The sequence below is a fragment of the Sarcophilus harrisii genome, chromosome 6 (genome assembly GCF_902635505.1).
Source record: "Sarcophilus harrisii chromosome 6, mSarHar1.11, whole genome shotgun sequence".
In the NCBI taxonomy this organism is placed as follows: domain Eukaryota; kingdom Metazoa; phylum Chordata; class Mammalia; order Dasyuromorphia; family Dasyuridae; genus Sarcophilus; species Sarcophilus harrisii.
In genome coordinates this window covers 158,069,149-158,093,142 of record NC_045431.1, presented here as the reverse complement: position 1 = coordinate 158,093,142, position 23,994 = coordinate 158,069,149, and the positions used below count along the sequence as shown (strand labels likewise).

The window sequence follows — 23,994 nt, the reverse complement described above, 5'->3', positions numbered from 1 at the left end:
GGGCCATCATTATATACTTCAACAACAATACTATATGATGATTAATTGTGATGGACCTGGCCATCCTCAGCAATGAGATGAACCAAATCAGTTCTAATAGAGCAGTAATGAATTGAATCAGCTACACCCAGTGAAAGAACTCTGGGAGAGGAGTGTGAACCACTACATAGAATTCCCAATCCCTCTATTTTTGTCCACCTGCATTTTTGATATTCTTCACAGGCTAATTGTACACTATTTCAAAGTCCGATTCTTTTTGTACAGCAAAATAACTGTATGGACACATACATATATTGTATTTAACTTATACTTTAACATATTTTACATGTATTGGTCAACCTGCCATCTGGGGAAGCGGGTGGGGGGAAGAAAGGGGTGGGGAGGAGGGGAAAAATTGGAACAAAAGGTTTTGCATTTGTCAATGCTGAAAAATTATCCATGCATATATCATGTGAATAAAAAGCTATAATTAAAAAAAGAAATTCTATTTCAATAATTGAAGAACATATATTTAATAAATAAGAAGCATGCAAAGGACTCCTAATAGATAATAGTATTAGAGGGAAATATTCAGAGTTGTTTCAAATCCTTCCTCAGATATTTAATAGCTGTGTGATCTTGGGCAACTCATGTAACCTGTTTGCCTTAAATTTTCTCTTCTGTAAGGTGAGGATTGAAAATGGCTCATACTTCTCAGGATAGCTGTGAAGACTAGGATGGGGGAGAAAACCATCTCTGCTTCAAAGAGCTTACCTTCTAGAAAGCGTTATAATCCTAGCCCCATCCTTCAGAGAAACATCAGCATTTGTGCATCCAAAAAGTAATCCCTGAGACCAAGCTCTCTTCTTCCTTGAGCAGATGCGAGGAATCCACATTTTAGGGATACAAAACCCACACTTCTCATGTTGGCGATATTAATTTTTGTCAAGGATCCATCAAGATAAGAGAAATCAGTCTTGAAACAATCAAATTATTGTTTCCTGGAAAAAGAGCTTGTCTATCTTGCACAACAAAGTGTGAGTTCATGTGCACATACACACACACTCCACCTGGTGCAGTTTTAAGCTTTTAATAACAGAAAATGATACTAGGGCCTTTGGGACTCCACATATAATATAGACACATTTTATTATACACATACAATATAGACACATACAAATGTGGATAGTTACCAATACCTACAAATAAGTCTGAGATTAAAAGTATTGACCAACTTTTAATTTTGCTCATTGTAATAGGAATAAGTGGATATCCAAAAATTATCATGAAGGTAGAAGGGGGGAAGAGTAATTGTGTTGCTAAAGAATTGTGTTTAATAGCATTACATTATGAACATTTTCCCAGGCAGATTTAAAATAGCCATAATTTTGTAAAAATGGGAATTTTTAGATAAATGGATTATCCTTAAGTTTCTTCCTCTCCTTTCTCCGAATGCTACTACCTAGATCTCTCAATAAGGCGTTTGTTGCAGAAACAGTGGCTTCCCATATGGAGGTAATAGTTAGAAATCTGATTCCAAAAGTAATCTTTACAACACAATCTTAATGTAAACACCAGTGAGCTTTAATATCCAATACCACAGAGAGCCATCAGATTCCCATGTCATTCTGCCATCCCACTCTCAACCCCCAAAGCCAGGCAAGAACTATTTGAAAATGGCAATGGTTTAACTGAATCTTGAGTGCTACTGCTGGCAGAAGACATTAGCTTGTAGCTTGAATGGTCAAGCTCCCATTTTTGGAAGGATGCTTTTCTGTGGGATTTGGTCTTTCAAAGTTATCCACTCTAACTGGTGTTTGAATATGAACTTATTTGGTGTAATTGTTTTTTTAAAAAAAGGGAGAGAAGAAAAATTAGAGGGGTGCTATAAAAAATCAATTGTCTTTTTGGAAGCGCTTAGTAAAAACTGGCCTGTTTCTTATCCATTCTCTTGTTGATGCTGGACACTAGCTTTTTTTCTTTAATGTCATTGTCTTCTTAATCATATACTTCTCATCCCACTCAACCTTCATATTTAGAGATATTTAGGAAATGTTCATCCTGCACTCAAAGCTCCTTTTCTTACAGAATTTGCTTTGGCTTAATTGCCAAATTAAGGAATGGAACATATCTTAGTATGAAGGTCACCCACAAAAGTTTTACTGTGGGATGATGGTGACCCTCAAGTTATATATTCTGGCAGCTCCATAGGCCAGAATAAGTCCAGCTGAAGGTCTCCTTCACTTGGAAGAGGGTCATCAGCATACTGACCACAGGCTGAGCAATTTTCCTATCATAACTCCTGAAGACTCTTTACTAAACAACTTTGGTATTAAAATCTGAACCAGTGAAATTCTTCATCTTCAAAGGGTCTAAATATAAAAAGCTTTTTGATTTTTAAAAAACGGGGAATTTTTCTTTCTGGTTCAGACCTATAATTTAATTACCGTGGGCAACTTTCTTCAGAGAAATTCTCTCCAACAAAGCAAAATTAAAATATTCATCCATAACAAAAGAGTATCGAAAGATTCATGTGGGCAAACTGTACTTTGAGAGGTGACTTACCCAATGCTACAGACAGCAGGATGTGACTCCCTCTGACCGCTGGAGCAGCTCTGTCCTCAGCCCCTGCTGCCAATCTACTCTGGCCTCCCCTCTGTTCTACTGGCCACTGGAGGGCATCTGTACATACTGCCTAGCATGATGAGCATTTGGATTGTAAATGACAACGCCAATCAATCAGTCATTAGGGTCATAAATAAATGAGCAGGGGAAACTGTTTTTTTATTAATTTAAAAAAATTTTTTTTTAATTAATCACAACATGAAATATTACATGAATGCACATATCAGAACCAAACTGGGATAAATAGTACTTCTACAATGTGCATTTCTTCTCTTAACAAGTCTGAGTGAGGGAAATGATTCCTTTACAAGGTATTCTTGATCTTAGGGATGACATGCCAAGTACTAAAGCCTAGGATGATACTGACATTAAGATTTCTTAAGAGTTAAAGGTTAAAACCACATTTTTATTTTGCACCTTAATAACAAGTAAGATTATTCAGGGCCACTGTCAGATCCATGGAAATTACAAGCTATATCCTAATGACAACATCAACACTTGGTTACGCAAGCCCTGCAAGAGATTTTCATTCTTAATTTTCTTCTTCTTCACTACAAGTTAACAACAGACTTCTGGCCTTCTTATATGTGATAATGGATACACTTTAATCACCTCTAAATATTTGCTCCCATCACCATAAACAGGACATTGTAGAAAGATTCTAAAATCGTAGCACATTTTCAAGGAGTGGTTTTAGAATAGTGAAACTTTCCAAATGACTTTTCCAAATTAGCATTCTGCTTGGTAAGGAACCAGCTAAAGCAAGCAGACAAATATTCTCCCTTTTTTCAGTAATTATATCTATTGCACTTAGCACCCTAACAGCAGAGAAATACTTTAGTGATGCAGCCTCTCAACAACTCCTATCTTCATAATTTTTAAAAAATAGGCCTTAATTTCATTGAATTCCCTTTTCCTTTTCCCTTAAAGACCCCTGGGGAAGGTGATTTGAATATATAATTTTCCTTAGATGTGCGATTTAATCAGTAGAATAAATCCAGAAAACAAGAGCAGAGGTACAATTCTGAGAAATAATTTTGATCTCTCTTCAAAAAACAAAAATAGCTCTTCCTCTAAGTTGATGAAGGCAAGAACAGTTCATTGAAAGAAGTGATGAGGTTGAAATAAGACTTTTCATCATCTGTTAATCCTGCATTTCCAGGTCTCACTACCACCGCCACATGGACATCTGCTTCTTCTGCAGCATTAGCCTCTGGAGAAATAAAACAGAACCATACCTTCCTTAAAACTGAGGAGTGAACAATAGGAATCAGCTGTGCCTGAGTAATGTCATAATTTAGATGATATTAATTAGCATATTAGACAATTGTAAAGAAATGAAAAGGGGCCCTCATCACCTTGACAAATAAAAACAAGATGTTTCCGCCCTTTTCTCAGCTCATTTCAAATACAAAAATGAAGACAGGACATCTTGAATGGATCTCAGGACAAAAAGGGAGAAATGTTCAGGGGAACCATGGGTTGAAGTGGAGGGAATTTAGTACTAAACCTTGTTCTTCTGCTACTTCTTCTAATGTCATTCTCCCACAAATGAATGGGTTTCGAAGATTTCAAATTACTCACTAGTCTTTCCTCTCCACCTCCTCCCCCCAATCAAAAATTAAGAACAAAAAACACTTCCTGGCTAATAAGAGCCAAACATGTATTCTCAGGCCTGGCACTACAATACTGGAAGCAGGATCTGCTTCAAACTCATCACTTATGACTTCTTCCTTCCAATCTCTTAGCTTGGGTCAACCACAGCAAAATTCTGAAAAGCTTCTAGGCAGTGTGGCAGCAATCAAGAAAGCTTTGGCCTGGGATAGAAACGTGGAGCCTGACCTAATTAAGATCTCGATGAACCACCACTCTCCCTCTTCCCCAAAAAGAAGTGGTAAAGAGTAAAACAGGCAATGAATGCACCAGTCACTATGGATCATGGAAATTCAGAAGACCGCCATCAGATTTTCCCTCATATAAGACAAAACTATGGGACTTGATCTTAACAATTTCCTAACAGGTTCTGATAGAATCCAGACTGGTTTTAATATTTATACCATCATACTAGGACAAGGAGTTGCCTTAGATGTTTTTCTGCAATCTACAGATCCCATTGTTTTCAACAAAATCTAAATCCTGTGACCTTTGAAAAGTGTTCACCTAAAGTATTTATAAGATTTATAAGAAAAAAAAAAGAGGCCAGGAAAGAGAAATGCTCATGGAAATAAAGAAGGCAAGTCATTCAATGGGCATATAACACAAACACATTTATAATTCAGTTCAACAAATGTTAAATATACAAGAATCTGCTAAATGATGGATAAACAAAGATACACAAAGAAGTCTAAGGCAGAAAAGTGATATTGACAAAGGATTGGCTTGTAGCTCTTGGGACAAACGTAACCAACAACACAGAGAGGAACTAAGCTCCAATAAGCCACATATGACGGGAGGATTTCTCTCTCTTGTGTTATCCAATCTTAATTGGAGAAGGGGGAGCAGTAAGCTGCTAGGCATCTTCATCATTTCAAGAGCATAGAATAAGGCTTTGAGGTATTTAACACCTATTTTTTGATTTAAACTGTTATTTGCCTTACTTGTCCATCCCTTATAGACAAGGATTCTGGGTCAGTTGCAGGGACAGGGCACTGTGGTCTAAGTGAAGAAAAAGAAAGTCTCAATGTAGAGAACAGACAGAATCAGCCCTGTCCTAGAGCAAATCTAACTCTCAGGAGGGTCTCCCAGAAGTCTGAGGTTCCTTTATCTAAAGTTTATTTTGCCCTAAATCTGCAATGGGGCCAGAACCAAATCACTCTTAAAGAAGCTGGTAACTTGAAGCTTGGGAAATGTGGTTATTTACTTTCTTTTTTAAAGACTTTGTCTGATTTCTACCCAAAAAGGGCTTACAAGTTGATAGAATTAAAGCTGAAGTGACCTTAGGAGTCAGCTAGTCTAACCATCTCATTGTACAAGTAAAATGATTCAAAGCAACATCAGCCAACCAAGCCTACTGCATTCCCCAGTTTGGGAGGAACCTCTTCCTTTTCTTTCTATTCTTTTCTTTCTTTCTTTTTTTTTTTTTTTTTTGGCTGAGGCAATTGGATTAAGCGACCTGCCCAGGGTCACACAGCTAGGAAATATTAAGTGTCTGAGACCAAATTTGAACTCGGGTCCTCTTGACTTCAGGGCTGGTGCTCTAACTACTGCGCCACCTAACTGCCCCACCCCTTCCTTTTCTTAAGAAAAATGAAAAAGTTAGGGCCTTTAAATGACCATTCCCTGAATTAACCACTCCAATTCTTCAAATTCAACATACAATTAAAAAAAAAAAATCAAGATTTTTCCTACTCCAAGCACCTAGAGTATTCAGGAATGAAGGTAAATGGCAGCTATATATCAGTGAAAGATTATAGGAAGATAAGTTAAATACTTGTAGTCAAAGTGCAATCAAAAAGTCAGTGTTGGAGGTGGAAACAAGATGGCAGTGGGAATCCTAGCCCTTCAAAATCTCTGCTCCAAGGGAAGATCTAGAATATCACAAGATTGAATCCTGATGGGAAATTACAAGAAAAAACCCCAAATTATTATTATTACTCTTGCTACTGAAGGTTTGAATGGGGGGAGAGAGGTCAGGGGACCCTCTAGGAGCACACTATTCAGGTCAGCCCACTGCAGGATGAGGTGAAAAGAAGATGGCAACATGGGCCAACTGGCAGCTCTGAGGCTCACTATCCAGCTCAAGGTCACAGACCCAAGGCAGACTGAGAAAAGGACTCGCACCCAGAGCTGGCATTTTGGGGCAAAGGGTAAGTGGCAGGTCTGGTGCGATGTACTGATCTAGAAAGGAATTCAGAAGCAACTGGAAGTGATATGGCTTGGAATTCAGAGTGGAATAGGGTCTTAAGTCCACCTTTTTGCCTAGTCTGAAGCCAGCAGAGGAATAAACAGGACAGAAATCCCAGATGAAAGGGGAGTCTGCAGTTCTGCCCCTCTGGGCCAGCAGCGTTCTTCAGCTGGCCAACTGGAAGCCGGGCCTGGAACTTGCAAAGCTCAGTACAGGGGAGGGAGAGCCATCTGATAGTGCCTTGGCTCTGATCACTCTAGAGCACTAAAAGCTTGTAGGTCCTCAGCGTGACTGAGGTCTGGGAACAACAATCCTCAATACTCTAAAAAAGCAGCAACCAAACTGGCCCAGACCTTTCCTCCAGAAATATTCAGAGCCCAATGCTAACATCAACACCAGTTGGGAAGGAGGCTGGGAGGAATAAACCACAACAAAAACAAGCCATGTGAACAAACCACAAAAGCATCATAGTGATGGGGATTCTCAAATCACAAGCCAAGAAGATAAGAATGCTTTCAAAACATTCACAAGCAAAGTCTCAAAAAACCGCAGCTTGGGAATGAGTCTGCCCGTCCATCACCAATATTATTCAATATTGTATTAGAAATACGAGCAGTAAGAGAAGAAAAAGAAATGAAAGGATTAAGAATGGGTAATGGGGTAATACCATTTTCTCTTTTTGAAAATGATACAATAATATACTTGGAAAATCTTAGAGATCCAACAAAATGAGTTGAAATAAAAACTTTAGCATAGTAGGATATACAATAAGCCCATATAAATCATCAGCATTTCTATGTATCACCAACAAAACCATTCAAGAAAAGATTAAGAGATATGTCATTTTAAATGTTCCCAGCATAACCATCTCCAATCACCCTGAGCTGTATCTGGCCACTGGAACCATACTGCTTAGGAGGGGAAAGTGAGGCAGGTGATCTTGCACAGCCCTCCCTTAAATCCAATTCACTTGCATGTCATGGCAGCATCTCCCTGATATCATGATCCTCTTCAAGAACAAAGGACAAAAGCAACACCACCACCATATAATGCATGGCCATATACATGCCAAAACAAACCCAGGGACTACACAAACATAATTAGAAAACATTTTACACAAATAAAGTCATGTTTAAATAATTGGAGAAATAGTAATTGTTTACAAGTGGGCAAGGGTCAATAAAATAAAAATAATAATTCTAACCAATCTACTTATTTAATACCTTTCCAATTAAATTACCAAAAATTATTTTATTGATTTAGAAAAATATTAAAATTTATCTAGAAGAAAAAAAGGTCATGAACATCAAAGGGATTAATGAAAAAATGTAAAGGAAGGAGGTTTAGCAGTATCAGATTTTAAGCTGTATATAAAGTGGTAATTGTCAAAACTATCTGGGACTAGCTAAGAAATAGAAACATGGATCAGTGAAGATATATAATACACAGTAGTAAATGATTACAGTAACCTTTTGTTCGACAAATACAAAGATTTAAGTTTATGGGGAAAAAAACTCACTATCTGGCAGAAATTGTTGGGAAAATTGGAAAGCAATATGACAGAAACTGGGCATAGATCAATTACCTGACACCATTTACTAAGATAAAGTCAAAATTGATGCATGACTTAAACATAAAGGGTGATATTATAAATAAATTAAAAGAACATGGAACATATTACCATCATACTAGGACGTACAGACAGAAGAATTTATGAATAAACAAGAAACAGAACTGTGTGGTGCTAAAATGGATAATTTTAAGTACATTAAAATTTTTTTGCACAAATAAAACCAATATTGCCAAGATTAGAAAGAAAGCAGAATATGGGGGCAAAAATTTATACAGTTTCTTAAACAAAGGTATCATATTTCAAATACATAAAGAACATTGTCAAATCTATAAGATTATGAATTATTCCCCTATTGATAAATGGTCAAAAGATATGAACATAATTTTTGTATGAAGAAATCAAACTATATGTAGTGATATAAAAATGCTGTAAATTATAGAGAAATGAAAATTAAAATAACTGAGATACCATCTTACACCTATCAGATAAGCTAAAATGATAAAAGGGAAAAATGACAAATGATGGAGCAGATGTAGAAAAACAGGAACTCTTGTATACTGCTGATGGAACTGTGAACTGATCCAAAGATTTTGGAAAGCAATCTAGAATTAAGGTCAAAAGAGTTATAAACTATGGATACTATTTGGCCTAGCAATATCACTATTAGGTCTGATTCTCAAGGTGATCACTGAAAAGAGGAAAAGAATCTATATATTCTAAAATATTTGTAGCACTTCTCTTTGTAATGGCAAAGAATTGAAAATCGAGGAGAGGTTTATCAGTTGGGGAATGATTGAACAAATTGTGGCATATTATTGTGATGTGACTAATATGCTCTAAGAAATGATGAGCATGTTGATTTTTAGAAAAACATGGAAAGATTTTCATTGAAATTATGAAGAAGGAAATGAGCAGGACCAAGAGAATGTTGTATACAGTAATAGCAATATTGCTCAAAGAGTAATTATAAACGACTAAGGTATTCTAAGTATCATTAAAACTCAAATCAAGTACAAAGACCCTATATGAAGGAAGATGCTATCTACCTGCAGAGAAAGAATTGATAAAGAAGTACGCATAATATGGTTTTATACACACCCCTCTGGGTCAAATGGTGGCCTTCTCTACTGAGAAATGGGAAGGAAGGAGAAAGACAGTTGAAACAAAGTATAACAGAAAAAAATTTAATTTAATTTAAAAACAAAGCTTGGGTATACAAATTGGACTGGAATTTCTGGAAGATGTGAAGTAAGCATTTAAAGAAAAGTTTGAAAATATTTAAATAAATAAGAGTATTAAAGGCAAAATTCTGAAAGAAATGAGAGCTGGGGTAGAAAGAATTAGAAAGGGAATTAACAGCTTGACACAAGAGGCAGAAAACCTTGCATAAGCAACAAATCCCTTGAAAATTCAGATGGATTCCAAAAAAGACAATTAACTCCATGAGACCAAAAAAATATTAAAAGGGCAGCTAGGTGGCACAGTGGATAGAGCACCAGCCCTGAAGTCAGGAGGACCTGAGTTCAAATCTGGTCTCAAACACTTCATACTTCCTCGGTATGTGACCCTGGGCAAGTCACTTACCCCCAATTGCCTCAGCAAAAAAAAAAAAAAAAAAAAAATTAAAACAAAAAAGTGGAAGAAAATATGTTATCTCACAGCAAAAACAATCATTTCTGAAAAGGGAGCAAGAAGAGAAAAAAAATTCAAGAAGCCCTATATAAACTTAAAGTTATGACCAAATACACCATAGGCATCATACTTCAAGAAATTTGAAAAGAAATTCGTCCAGACCTTTTAGAACCAGAGGGAAAGATAGAAAGAATACAATAGGTGTCTCCTGAAAGAAATCTCAAAATGAAAACAAAAAACAAAATGAGGAACATAACAGTTAGAGACAAAATACTGCAAGCAGCCAGAAAAAAAGAATTAAAATACTGAAAAGTCATAGTTAGGATCACACATTATAAAACAGCCACTACTATAAATTAACAGACAACTTGGAATATGATATTTCAGAAGGCAAAAGAGAGGGATTGACAGTCAAAAATAACTTACTCGGCCAAAATGATGATAAGGCTACAGAGGAAAGATGGACTTTTAATGAAAGAAGAGGACCTCCAAGCATTCGTGATGAAAAGACCAGAGCTACATAGAGACTCTAAAGTTCAAATCCACAATTTAAGAGAAATATAAAAAAGTAAATATGAATAAAGTGATAAAGGATTAGATCAGGTTAAACTGCTTATATTCTGATATAGGGAGATGATCCCCATGTCTCCTCTGATCCCTATCATGACTGGGAATCAGAAAGAGATCCAAAGCCTGGGAGTGGTTCTGTTATGTCTTGATGTTATTAGGAAAAGAACAGAGAAGGGAAAAGGAATACATTCGGGAGGGGAGGAAAAGAAGGAAGATTAGGAAATATGATCTCACATAATCAGCATGCACAAGTAGATATACCTGTAGAGACAAGCAGAAGAGGATGGGAGGAACATCTAACTCTTTAGCCTCACTTTTCTTAGAACTGGTCACAGGAGAGAATAGACACACACAACGAGACACAGCATTGGGTATAAATATAAATCAGAACCAACAGGGACAAGGAGAAAGGAAAATTAAGAAGGAGCAGATGAATTCAGAAAGGAATCTTTCTACATTTTCATTGAATTACTCTGCAGACCCTTGGCAGCTTGCCATCCACTCCCCCATTTCATACTTTTAAGTTCTTTTATTTCCCTTAGATTTGCTACTCCTTTCCTGAAAAGAAATTTGGGAAAGATAGTTGGGAGTTGGAATCAAGAATAAAATTAGACTAAGGGATAGCAAAACAAAGTCTAACTAAAGGTAGACAAAAAATATTTATGGCTATTTATGAGGTGATAAAAAAAAATTAGGAGGTGTTCAATTGGAGAATGAATGAGCAAATTATAGTATATAATGCAATAGAATACTATTGTGTTGTGAGAAATTATATGAAGAGGATGATTTTGAAGAAATTCTGTAAGATTTGAATGTACTGATGCAGAGTGAACAAAGTGAACAAGGAAAACAATAATGTAAAAACAAACAACTTTGAAAGAATTAAAAACTCTGATCACTGTTATAAACAACTATGATTCCAAAAGACTAATGATCAGACATGCTACTCACCTTTTGATAGAGAGGTGAAGCACTCAGTGTACAGAAAGGGACATATTTATTGGATGTGGCCAAGATGGATATTTGTTTTGCTTTTATTTTTCTTTTGTACTCAAGTAGTGGTGGGAGAAGAAGGAAGATTCTTGCTAATGGAAAATACATATATTTTTAGAGAAACAAATGTTAACTAATAGGCTTATGGGATTGACTAAGAAAAAAATATGTCTTCAAAAAAGCACCATTTTCCCCAACTCACCATACAATAAATTTCAAGGCTTTGAGCCACTTCACACTTCCACATCAGAAATTTATTCAAGTAGTAGAAAGAAAATTCTTTACCTGTACCTAAAACCCACTTAACCTGCTTTTCTACTTATTGCCCTACCTTATATGTTGACCATACTTATGAATGCACATAGTGTTTAAAAACAAGAAATATATTTGACCCATTTTAGGCTGAAGAAAGAAATCTATTGTTATGTGCAAACTAGCAGAACAGATTTTCTCAAAAACTGAAATTTACCATTTGTCTTTTCAGTAAAGCGATAGGAGTATTTCTCTCAAGGGTTCCCCAGGCAGACATCTGTGCATGTCCTTGTATTGCATGGAAAAATGCATTGTGTAATCTTTCCCCCAATCCCTCTTACTTCCCCAATTTCCCAGACTGTGCACGCTGATTAGAAAGATGAATGTATCCTTTAAGCCTCCTCTATCCTCCTCACTTTTAACACTTCACTAAAGCCCATTTGTTTCCTGACTCATCTTATCTCCCTCATAAATATATGAAAAAAGGTGAATTTCACACCCCCTCCCCGCCATGCTCCTCTGTGAGAAATGAATTTGAATAGCTTCCCTGCTAAGCAGAGAAAGGTCTTGTTTGTGCCAAGTCATCAAAAGGGTGAAAAGTATGGTCAAGGGGAAGCAATATGTTGATGATTTGCTGGGATGTACCCTTGGGCCTTGAAGATGATGCATGCTACAGTATGCAAGGAGAGAAGCTAATCAAAACTAAAAATTACAAATGAATTTGTGAATTGCTGTAACCCAACGTAAAAATTCTGGCATCAATGCATATATAATTAAATTGCCTCTTCCAGACACAGAAACCCTAGCTAGTTTATTTTTCGTCAAATATTTTTGACACAAAATAAACATGGAAGTACTAGATAGCTTAGGGTGGGAATTAAAAAAAAAAAAAAGTTTGAGGTTGCCCAAATATCCATGATACTCAAGAATGTTAGCCAGAGCAAAGCATCAGAAAAACCTCGGAAGTTTCAGAGTCCTCAGTAGGAAAGTACTCAATTTTTTTTTTTAATTAATGTTAAAAATGGTCTTTACATATAACTGGAAAAAAAAATACATAATTTTTTTTTTTAATTTAGAAAGCATTAGTGTGATCCTCTTCCCTCCCCCCTCCGAAATAAAGCTTAAAAGATTTTTTTTAGAGCAGAAAAGCATAGAAACATACCAAAATTAGAACCAAGAACTTACTCCTAACTCCCAGATTCTTTTCATTAAAGATTCAAGAGTAAATGAATTTGGGTAAGATTCTTTCTAAACTTTCATTGAAGACCCCTGGCAACTTCCCACCCATTCCTCATATACCCTACTTTTAAGTTTTTTTTTCCCCCCTTGGATTTGCTACTCCTTTCCTGAAAGGAAATAGGGGAAAGATGGTTGAGAGTTGAAATCAAGAATAAAAAATGCCAATATTCCATAACTGTACAGTATGGGAACTAACCTCAGTGGTTAAACAGATTAGGTTTTTAAATTTCTTTGGACATATTTGCATTAATTTTCTAAAACCCCTACAAGGTGAAACTCCTTTGCAAGTATATGAAGTTTGCAATGTCCCTCAACATTTGTTGCCTAGAATCTAAAAAGGAGAAGAGTTACCTCGGGTGACGTCTGTCAGAAACAGGATGTTGTTGGGGGAACAACCAATGCTCGTTGCAATTCTCCTATAACTTTCACTCTCAATTTTATGTCCAATTTTAGTATCAAAATGGCCATCAAAAAGCTGGATGGAGGAAACAGAAATGGAGACAACATTAAAAAACCAAGATAAACGGGGGATAATGCTCCCTCTAGCTCAGGAGTAGAGCCCAACTTTAACATAAAATTTAAAAGTCAAGAAATAGTCTGGGAAAATGAGCAAACAAACAAAAAAAACCCTAACCACAGAAAGTTATTTATGGTAACGGGGAGATCAAAACACAAACTCAGAAGAAGACAAAAAAGTCAAAAACTGCTCCATTCAAAGCCTCAAAGAAAGATGTGACTTGGTCTTGGACCCAAAAAGAATTCCTAGAAGAATTAAAAAGAGATTTTAAAAGTCAAATAAGAGAAGTGGAGGAAAAACTGGGAAAAGAAATGAGAGTGATATAAGAAAATCATGAAAGAGTCAGTAGCTTGGTAAACAAAATACAAAAAATTACTGAAAAAAGCAACACTTTAAAAAATAAAATAAACCAATATTAAAAGAGGCATAAAAATCCACTGAAGACAACTCATTAAAAAGTGGTCTGATCTACTCCATCTCACTATTACCTGGGACTGGAATCCAGAACAACCTATCAGTTTGACTGTTGTGCCAGTAAAGGTCCCTTCTGACTAGATGTCTAATGCCTGGCTCTATGAGCCGAGAATTCCAGAAGCTGGCTGCTGATTCCCTTGCCACCTTCATCTTCCACCCTCAGCCTGAGCAGCCTGAGCTGAACTGCATTCTATTCTCACCCTAAATGAGACAGACCTTTTCTGCTGCCTTTTAAATTGTCATGGGCTGGAGAATTGTTTCACCCCATCCTTTTCTTGGTTCTATTACTGCTCCAGAATCTATTTTGAGGTGTTATTTTAAATTTTGGGGGAGGAAAATATGAATGAATGCAGAAAAGTCCCTATCTTTACTCCCTCATTCTGGTTCCAGGTACTATCCCTTCAACCTTATTTTAAAGATGAACAGATAAGATTTTTTCTTGTACAGCATGATAAATGTGGAAATGTTTAGAAGAACTGCACATGTTTAACCTATGTTGGATTACTTGCTATGTATCTAGGGGAGGGGAGTTGAGGGAAGAGAGGGAGAAAAATTTGGAATACAAAATTTTGCAAGGGTGAATGAAAATTTTTAATAATTGCTTTTTATTTTCAAAACACATTGCAAAGATAGTTTTTGCAATGTACTTTGAAAATAAAAAGCAATTATTAATTTTTTTTTTAAATAAAATGAAATAAGTAGTGACCCTGAAGTAAGGAGGACCTGAGTTCAACTCTGGCTTCAGACTCTTGACATTTCCTGGCTGTGTGACCCTAGGCAAGTCACTTAACCCTTACTGCCTCAGCAAAAATAAAATAAAGATGAGCAGATAGAGATTCAGAGAAAGCTAATCAACTGACCTAGAATCAGGTCTTTCTGACTTGATTACTCTATCCACTACATACCAGGTGGTTATTATATGCTGGCTTAATATCTGTGATCTTTTTTACATAATTCTGCACTGTGTCAGAATGAAATACAGACTGCATCTAAAATGTTGGTACCAAAGAAACCCATTCTTGGCCCTCCCCTTGAGATGAATGCCAAGCATAACCAGTTTGCTACTCTTTCTTCCCCAAACCTCCAGAGAGGCAGCTGTGAAGACAGCTCTCCAAATTCTGGGGAGTTCTGTAGTGCTGCCTTACATCATGCAATCATCCACAACTTGGTAGTTCAAAGCAAAAAAGCAATTATGTGGCTCACCTCAAGAATGTTTCCTTCTGTCGAATAGCCAAAGAGCAGCTTTTGTGCCTCAACACTCCCTGAAGAATAAATGTATACCTTCATGCCTGCTTGCCTCCATTTTCTGATTGCAGGAACTACATCTTCAAAAAACCTAGAAAAAAGAGACAATTGAGAATGTCTCTACTCGTCTTATCTCTCAATCTGAACCAGGGCACAAGGGGTCTCTTGGTAACAAAGAGCTGGATAGCCCTTTACAGTCAAATCTTACCCAGGGTCCCTATGTGTCAGAAGTAAGTCTCTTTATATATAGTCTCTCTCTTCCCCTCTCCATTCTATTCTATTTTCTCTCTCCTCTCCACACCATGAGGCAGTTGCTGACTCTCTTACCTAGCTCCACTTACCTAACCCTCACAACTAAAACTGAAGACTAAAGCTGATACTCTTTATTACTAAGAGAGCTCCTTTGTCTCTTACTTGTGTCATATTTACTCTTTACCCAATTCTGATAATCAATCAATTAAAAGAGGGAAAGTAGCCACCATAGCAAGGAGAGTAATCGCTGAGAAGAGGCCTTTAGTTCATGCCATATGAAGGATTAGCCTAAGCTCCATCTGGAGCCAAAAGGCATAATTGTGATGCTGCAGAGAGACATTAGGGTCACCATGTGAAAAATATTTCAGAAAAACTAGACTTCTACTCTGAAATGGTTTATCTTGAGAGGGGATGAATCCACTACTATAAATAGTTCACCAGAATCCACTACTATAGATAGTTGACCACTTGCTGGATATATATGGCAGAATATAAGTTTTCCCTACAATTTGAAAATTCTGTGAACAAGAAAAGAGTGAAGGAAAAATATGTAATTTAATTAAAGCAAATGAACTAACAAGCAGAGCAACAAGGACCATTAATTCAACATAGAGTCAAACATCCCCATTTACTCGAGTACCTAAAGGCAACATGATATGATTACTAATGTTCCCAAGGATGACTGGAGTAATCAAGAAAAGGTACAACAACATTCAGCACACTTTATTTAAGAAAGTGAGGAAATATGACCTACATGCCAGAAAAAATTTCCATAGTAAACAGTCATATAAAGAGGCAAACTTTCATTAGTCAGAAAACTCTAAAAACAACTCAGTCTTCAAGGTTTTAGTATAATAATATTATATTTGTATATTGCCTTTTTGGGGGGGAGGAGAGGGAAGAATAACTACATATTATCACCTCATTTGAGCGTTTAGAGACCAATTCAATAAATGTTCTTTAACTGGAAGGCCTTGTGGTGGATGTGGAGTCCCCAAAGATAAAGACCTTAAGTACCTAAGGCCAGAAATTTCCATTCTTTTGAGCTCCACATATAGAGATAAGTATATACAAGGTAATTTGAAAAGAAGAGAACCCTAATAACTGGGAATAGGGTGAGATGAAAGGAAGGCTTCTAAAAGTAGGTGGCCCCTGAGCTGGGGGACCATGTGGACATGGGTGGGAGTAAAGGAGAAAGAGGCCAAGTTCAGAAAATACTGAAGAGTAGCTTCTGGTCAATGGAGAGTACATAAGATGGAGTAAGGAGGGTAATGTCAAGGAAGGCTTTAGGTGACAGGCCAAGGAATTTATATAACCTCACTGCAGACATCTGTGTACAACTAGCAGTAACCCACTTTGCTCTATGTTCCTTTGCTTCATTTTTCTTGGATTCATTCCTCTCCGTGTACATAATGCTCTCTTAGTCAACATGTACAGTATCTTTCAGTGCTCTTTTACTCACTTTTCCTACAATAAATGTAAATTTGTTTCCTTCACATTTCATATACTTCTTATTTTTAATAGTATTATAATATTATATTAGATGGATTGAATGATTAGAATGATTGACTCATTCCACAAATGACGGATCATTTAGGTTGCTTATAGCGTGGGGCCATTACAAATTATGTGGTTATTGAAAGTGTTTTCCCCCCTTTCAATTAACAAAGAGCATTTTTACAACAATCAGATTAATGGCTCAAAAATTTTTATTATTTTTTAAAGTCATGCAGTATATTATAGTAAACTGCATAATAGGAACAGTTGATTTTCTAAATTTTTAAGTCTTCTAAGACTTAGCAAAATGTTCTAGAGGCACTTAAAAATATTTGTCAAATAAGTATGCTGGACTCTCCTGCAAATAAATCCACAAATTTTGTTTCAATAGAAATATGTTTCTCCACAAACTCATGACCATGGAATTTTGTTTACTTTTCCCAAGTGGGTGGGTGTAAGACCAAAGTTATTTTAATTTCGCATTTCTTTAAGTTGGAGATGTGGAAGTGATCATTTAAATTTATAATTTATCTTTTATATATTTATCTATAAATATACATTTATAAATATATATTTATTTATTTATCCTTTGACTATTTCTCTAGTTAAAAAAAAAAGAGATGAAAGAGAAATTCCATTTGAGATAATTACAAAATATAAGAAATACTTGACAGTCTCAAGGCACACAAAAGAACTCTATGACTAACTATAAAGCCACTTTACACATAAAAGCTCTAAATAAATTGAGGAAGATTCATGTGTAAGCCACACCAATATAATAAAAATGACAATGCGCCAAACAATTATTCAGTACCATATCAAATTATCAAAGAATTCAATTGTTCAGCTAAAAACAATAACAACAAAATTCACCTAGAGAAACAAAAGGTTGAGAAATTCAAGGAAAATAATGTAAAAAAAAGTACCAACTCAAACTACACTATAAAGCAGTAATCATCAAAACAATATGATACTAGTTATAAAACAGAAGTTGAACAACAAAATAAACTAGGAATAGTTTTGTTGTTGTTTAATCATTTTGGTCGTGTCTAACTCTGTGACTCCACTTGAAGTTTTCTTGGCAAAGATACTGGAGTGGTTGTCATCTCGTTTGACAGATGAGAAACTTGAGGCAAACAGGGTCACATAGCTATTAAATGTCTGAGTCCAGATTTTAAGTCAATTAAGTCTTCCTGATTCCAAGTAGATTTCTTTACCCACTATATAGAGGGCTGAAACTCTGAATCAGACAAGAGAGCACTTAAGGCTACCTATTCGATATGAGACAATGGCTCTATTAGCACATATTTGGATGATGGCTCCCCTGAAGATTGGTGCTGCTGAATGTTTTGGTAGTGAGGTAATCGTAGGTAAGGATTGGAGGGAGAAGGGAGAGAGTCAGAGTCTCTTGGCAGCAGGACGAGGAGTAGAAAGGCTGGAGATTCTGGACTTCAGAATCCAGGATACATCTTTGGCACAGGACAGCTTGCCTGCCTCCTTCACTTCTCCCTCTAAAGACCAAGGACTTTGATTTATCCTGACTGGCTAACCCTGAGGCCCTCTAGGGAGCTAGCCCATACTTTATACCACTGCTCCATCTATCTGCCTCAGACACAAAACATATAGAAGCAAATTAAACATAGTAGTCTAGTATTTTGATTGCATAAAATTAACAAGTTTTTACATAAACAAAACATTGCAAGTTTGTTACTTGAGAGGAAAAAATTTTTGTAGCAAGCACTACATAATATACATAAGAAAACCAAACTTATAGAAATAAGAGCCATTCTTCCATTGATACATGGACAAAGAGTGTGAATATGAAGTTTTCAGAGGAAGAAATCCATGCTATCAATAGACATATTTTTTTAAAGTACAGGCAAAGATATCAAAAAAGGATAATGACATGTTGGAAAGGCTACCAAAAATACATATTAAAACACAATTGAAGGAGCTATGAATTGTACTAGGTATTATAGAGTGAAATTTGGAACTATATACTTGAAATCACTACATCGTACATACCCTCTGATCCAGCTATAGTATCAATAAGCTTATACCCCAAAGAGATCAAAGAAAGAAGTAAACATGGAAAAAAAAATTTTTTTGATAAAATTATGAAATGATGAAATGGAATTCTGGAAGAAGAGAAACCTGGGAAGCCTTGAATAAACTGATTCTATATGAAGTGAAAATGAGAATGATTTATACAATAACAACAAAAGTATAGACAAACAACTGAAAAAGTTGAGAACTTGGATCAATGAAATGACCAGCCTTGATTTTGAAGGGGCATATCATCATCTCACAAAAGGTAATGAATCAAGGTGGAAGAATGAGGAAGCAACTGAACCTTGCTTCACACTAACTTGGCCCTGGGAAAAAGGGAACTAGCACCCAGTGGGTGTACAAGTGGGGGGTCAGGGGCACTACTGGCTCATCTTCCACTGAGGACAGTGGAGTAAAAAGAGCTTCTACCCCAAAGAATAATGTGAAATGGCTCCCTGCCCAGAGAGAATTTATAGAAGAACTCAAAAAAGTTGAGACACTGAAGAAAAACTAAAAACATAAAATAAAATAAAAACTATCCAAGAAAAACAAGAAGATTATGAAAAAATTAACCAACTAGAAAAGGAGATACAGTCTCAAAGATGAAAATAACTCTGAAAATAGAATTGGGTTTAACTTAGATTACTTGCTGTCTAGGGGAAAGGAAGAGAGAAAAATTTGGAATACAAAGTTTTGCAGGGATGAATGTTGAAAAATGAAGTATTTTATTTTAAAGATAAAAAGCTACTGAATGGGACAAGTGAAGAATTTTCAGAAGACTATAGGATAGAATTGGGTCTTAGGGTTAAGTTTCTGGAAGTCATGTCATCCCTATTTCTAGAGAGGGTTGTAGGACAGAAAAAGTCAAACCTTAGGTCTAAGTTTCAGAAGTCTGTGAGTCCCAGGAAACAGACAGCATTTTTGACCACAGGTCAAGTAACTTCCTTTTCAGTCCATCCAATGAATTTAAAAGTCAACAGGAAGGAGGGGAGGAGTATGCCCCCAACTTTTCTGCTATATAATTCATTTTCCACTTCTGTCATGTGCCACACACCATGCTGGATTGTCCACTTGGTATGCTTGGCCCGCTTCTTGCAAGAACTTAATAAATGCTTTCTGTTTGTAGTAGTCCTCTGAGTAGTCGATTTGGGGAAGGGAGGTCTAGCATCACCCAGCTTATGAGGGCTCATCCAGGATCACGAGACTTGCTGGAGAGAGGGCCGGGGGTCTGATCCAAGGCAGGCACCAATTTTTTCTCCAACCCTTGAGATCAGACTCCCAGCCATCCTCTGTGAGCAATAGGCCTGAGGTGGAGGCACAAATAAAAACAGAAAGCAGGAGTAAAGTCTCCAAAGCCCAAGGACAAGAGAACAGTCAGGTAACTTGTGTGCCCATAATCCAGGGCTATTTCTGAGCAATGCCTGTGCCCTTGGGCTGAAGGGGATCCTGGGATCAGGCTTGGTGATACAAGGAAAGGGATGACATTTAATAAGCCAGAAGGAAGTCTTGATAAATGGCACAGAGCAGCGGGGCTCTGGGTGACTGCTAGAAGGGGGCCACCCCTCTGGGCTTGGGGATCCGAGTTGAGAGGTCGGCTCTGTGTATTACAGGATTTCAAGCCATGAGATTGGACCTGTTCTCCCCAGAGGAAGAGGGGAAGGCGCTGTCCAAACTCAAATCTTCAGAGCAAAAATCTGAAATACAAATTACCAGAGTATAGAGAGAAAGACAAAAAGAAAATGATGAGATACATTGCTATTTTGTGTGGGGATGGGACAAACCTTATAACTCATTTTTGTCTGTGACTATAAAGAATGTCTTGTGTCATGTCTGTTCTGAGGACTAGATTTTGTTACCTGGAAAGAACTAAAATGCAGCCAGCAAGAAGAAAAACTTTTATGCTACAGTTAGAACACTGGGAAAGATTTCTTAACACTCTTGACTCCTACCTTAAAAGGGAAAAAGCCTAACTTTTTCCTGTGGACTCCAGCTCTGGACAAGTTGGGGGGTACAGAAATAAAGTTAGATAATTAAAACTGCTAAAATGACATCTTGGTGGATTCCCAAAGTTTTTAAAGTAATGATTGGGGAGTTTAGCAATTGGTCATTTTAAGACTGCAAGACATTGGGGATAGTTCCAGGAATGTACCCCATTCTGAAAGAAGGCAGTAAAAAACAAACAAAAGAACAAACTAGGTAAACCACAACTTTTTGCTAACCCTTCCTTGACTCCTATCTTGTCTGGAGTCCCCTTCTGCTCCATTGGGAGAACACCCCTTCATTAAGGGACCCTCTCCATAACCCTGATCACTCAGCAGACTCGACTCCCTGGAGTCCTGAGTTTATCTCAGTTGTGGGGATTGCTAACAAGATCAATATAGCCCAAGTTCCTCTGTTTGCCAAGTCCTCTTATCTCAGATCAGATTAAGAAAAGAGAATGCTAAAGAACTGTAAGGAAACTCAAATTACCTGACCTGTAGAAATAGGGAAAGCAGCAACAGCCATGGGGACTCCACACAATCTTGCCCAAACACTTCCACAGTCCAGTTTTGGGAAGTGGGGATGGAGTGGAAGTGGACTACATAGTTAGCACTTGCTCACCTTTATTCCTCAACTCCCGACTCCTACACTGCCTCATAGCTCTAGGAACAAGATCCTGCTAAAGAAAGGGGGTATACCCTTTTCCCCTCTTCCCTTTGTTTCATATAAATCTGGGTCCAGACTGCTTGAGGTGGGAAGGATGTGACAATGGCCCTGAGTATTGTAGTACTATGGCTGTCAGATGCCAATCTGTTCTGTGATGGCAGGGTTTCCAAGGCAGAGAGTGGGAGTTGGTGGAAGCGGGGTCTCTGATTCCTGCTCATTGTTTTAAGCAGCAATAACCTGTCACCCTCTTGCTTATGCACTTAATCATTAGAGTAGTTTAAGATTTAGCCGACTTCAGGAGTAGCTAAAGTGGTTCCTGAAAGCTTCCACTGATGGGCAGGTATTGGTTATAAATCAGGGGTCCTCAAACTACAGCCCGTGGGCCAGATGCAGCAGCTGAAGACGATTATCCCCCTCACCCCAGGTTATGGAGTTTCTTTATTTAAAGGCTCACAAAACAAAGTTTTTATTTTTACTTAGTCGGCCTGCCAACAGTCTGAGAGACAGTGAACTGGCCCCCTATTTAAAAAGTTTGAGGACCCCTGTTCTAAATGGTAGGGGGCAGATTACAGTTAGTATTGAAGAGGGACCAGCCTGAAGGCCCAGATCACAGAGATGCCCTAGTGGAAGAAATATATATCAGGATTGGGGTGAGAAATCCTAAAACTGATGAAAAGGAGAGGGGACTGAATGGGACCAGGTGAAGTTTCTCAGAAGACTAGGATAGAGTAGGACCTTAAGCCTAAGTTTCAGGAAGTCACATGACTCCCAGGAAGTAGAGCTTTGTTGTTGTCAAATCCAATGAATGTAAAAATCAATTGGGGCGGGAGTACCCACATCTTTTCTGATATATAATCCATTTTCCACTTCTGTCATGTGCCACACACCATGCTGAACTGTCCAGGTGGTATGCTTGGCCCACTTGTTGCAAGACCCAAATAAATGCTTTCTGTTTGTATCTGGAGATACCTCTGAATAGTCAATCTAGATAAGAGAGGTCTAGCACCCTGACCCATACATTATGAAAGAAAAGAGAAGAAAAGAAAGCAAAGGAAAAGAGGAAAGGGAAAGGGGAAAGGAAAACGGAAAGGAGAAAGGAAAAAGGGAAAAGCAAAAGGGAAGGGAAAAGGGGAAGCCAGTGAAGCTATGAGACCAAGAAATGATAAAAATAAATAAATAAATAGAATGAAAAAGGGAACAAAATGTTTCTTCTAAGAAAAACAACTGATCTGGAGAACAGATCAAGAGGAGAAAAGCAAAAGTCTACAGGCTACCCCACCCGGGGAGTGCCACAATGCTGGTTTTCAGATAACAATTTGTTGTCAATAATAACAAAGTTTCTGAGACAATCTGAGCCATGGAATTTGATAGTGAGTGTGCAACTCTACTTCTTAACCCCATCTGCTGACAGTTCCACTTCTAAGACCACACCTCAATTCTACCTCTTAGCCATAAAATTAGCATATGGGTGACTTGAAGCAACTGATTTTTCTATCTTTTCCCTATAAATTTATCTTCTTCTTCTTGGTTCTTTGCTAAATTCTTTTGGAATGTAGTCCTCAATTGGCATTAGGATTGTAATAAACTTTGCCCCTTGACTTGGAAATGGGTCTGGACTTGCAAATCCTTTAGAGCTTCTTCACGACACCGGTACCCCAACCTTTTGGGAATCTCCTTTGAACCCCAACAATTGAAAGTTGTGACCAAAAAAGGAACCTTGATACAATAATGTAAGAAATAATCCAAGAAAATTGTCCTGGAGTGATACATAAAGGGGAACAACAAACAAACAAACAAAAATCCACAGATTACCACCTCAACAATTTGTGGAAAACACAAAGGAATAAAAAAAAAAAAATTCTACAGGACTTATCAGCAGGTCCTGGAATCATATCTACCAACAATCAAAAGAACTAGTTCTGCAACCAAAACTATCATATTCAGCAAAATTATCTATAACATTGAATGAGAAAAAATGGACATTCAATGAACATGCAGATTTTCTATCAACCAACTCAAACTCAATAGAAAATGTAACATATAAGAGCCAAAATCAAAGTTAATTTCAAGGAACTTAACATGGAAAAATTGTTTATGCTTTTTTTTTTACATGGAAAATAAATATGTTTAAGATTAACATGAGCAATAGAGTAGCTCAAAAGAAAGATTGGAGCAGAGTTAAGGAAAAAAAAATAGCAATCATGTTATAAAAATGTGGTGGAAAGGAATAGGCACAAAGGCATTAGAGGAGGAAGGAGGGTTCATAGTTGGGAAAACTTACTCACATTAGGAATGAGTTAAATAGGCAACACCACATATATACCATAAAGGGTACGGTTCCCTCCAAAACCTATAAAGAAATAAGGTGGGAGAGATACATGGATGGAGAAGCAAAGGGTGAAGGCAGAAAATAAGGAAGGAATCCATTGATGGAGAGAGAGGTTAAGTAATAGCAAGGCTAGTTCAGGAACAGAATTAAAGCAAAGAATCAACAGGAATAGGAAAAATATGTGTTTGTATATGTATGTGCATGTGTGTGTGTGTGTGTGTGTGTGTGTGTGTGTGTATTCCACACACACACACATTCTTTCTTAACTATAGCCTGCT

General features: G+C 37.1%; 1 protein-coding gene across 1 annotated transcript in view; it reads right to left on the bottom strand.

Moving 5' to 3' along the window:
* Nucleotides 1-2,643: 2,643 nt before the first annotated feature.
* ENOPH1 (enolase-phosphatase 1) overlaps nucleotides 2,644-23,994 on the bottom strand; it is a 37,702-nt gene continuing 16,351 nt past the window's right edge. Inside the window, 3 exon segments of the mRNA XM_031943088.1 lie at nucleotides 2,644-3,817; nucleotides 13,059-13,182; nucleotides 14,902-15,034. Coding sequence (XP_031798948.1) covers nucleotides 3,678-3,817; nucleotides 13,059-13,182; nucleotides 14,902-15,034 — 397 coding nt within the window. The 3' untranslated portion in view covers nucleotides 2,644-3,677.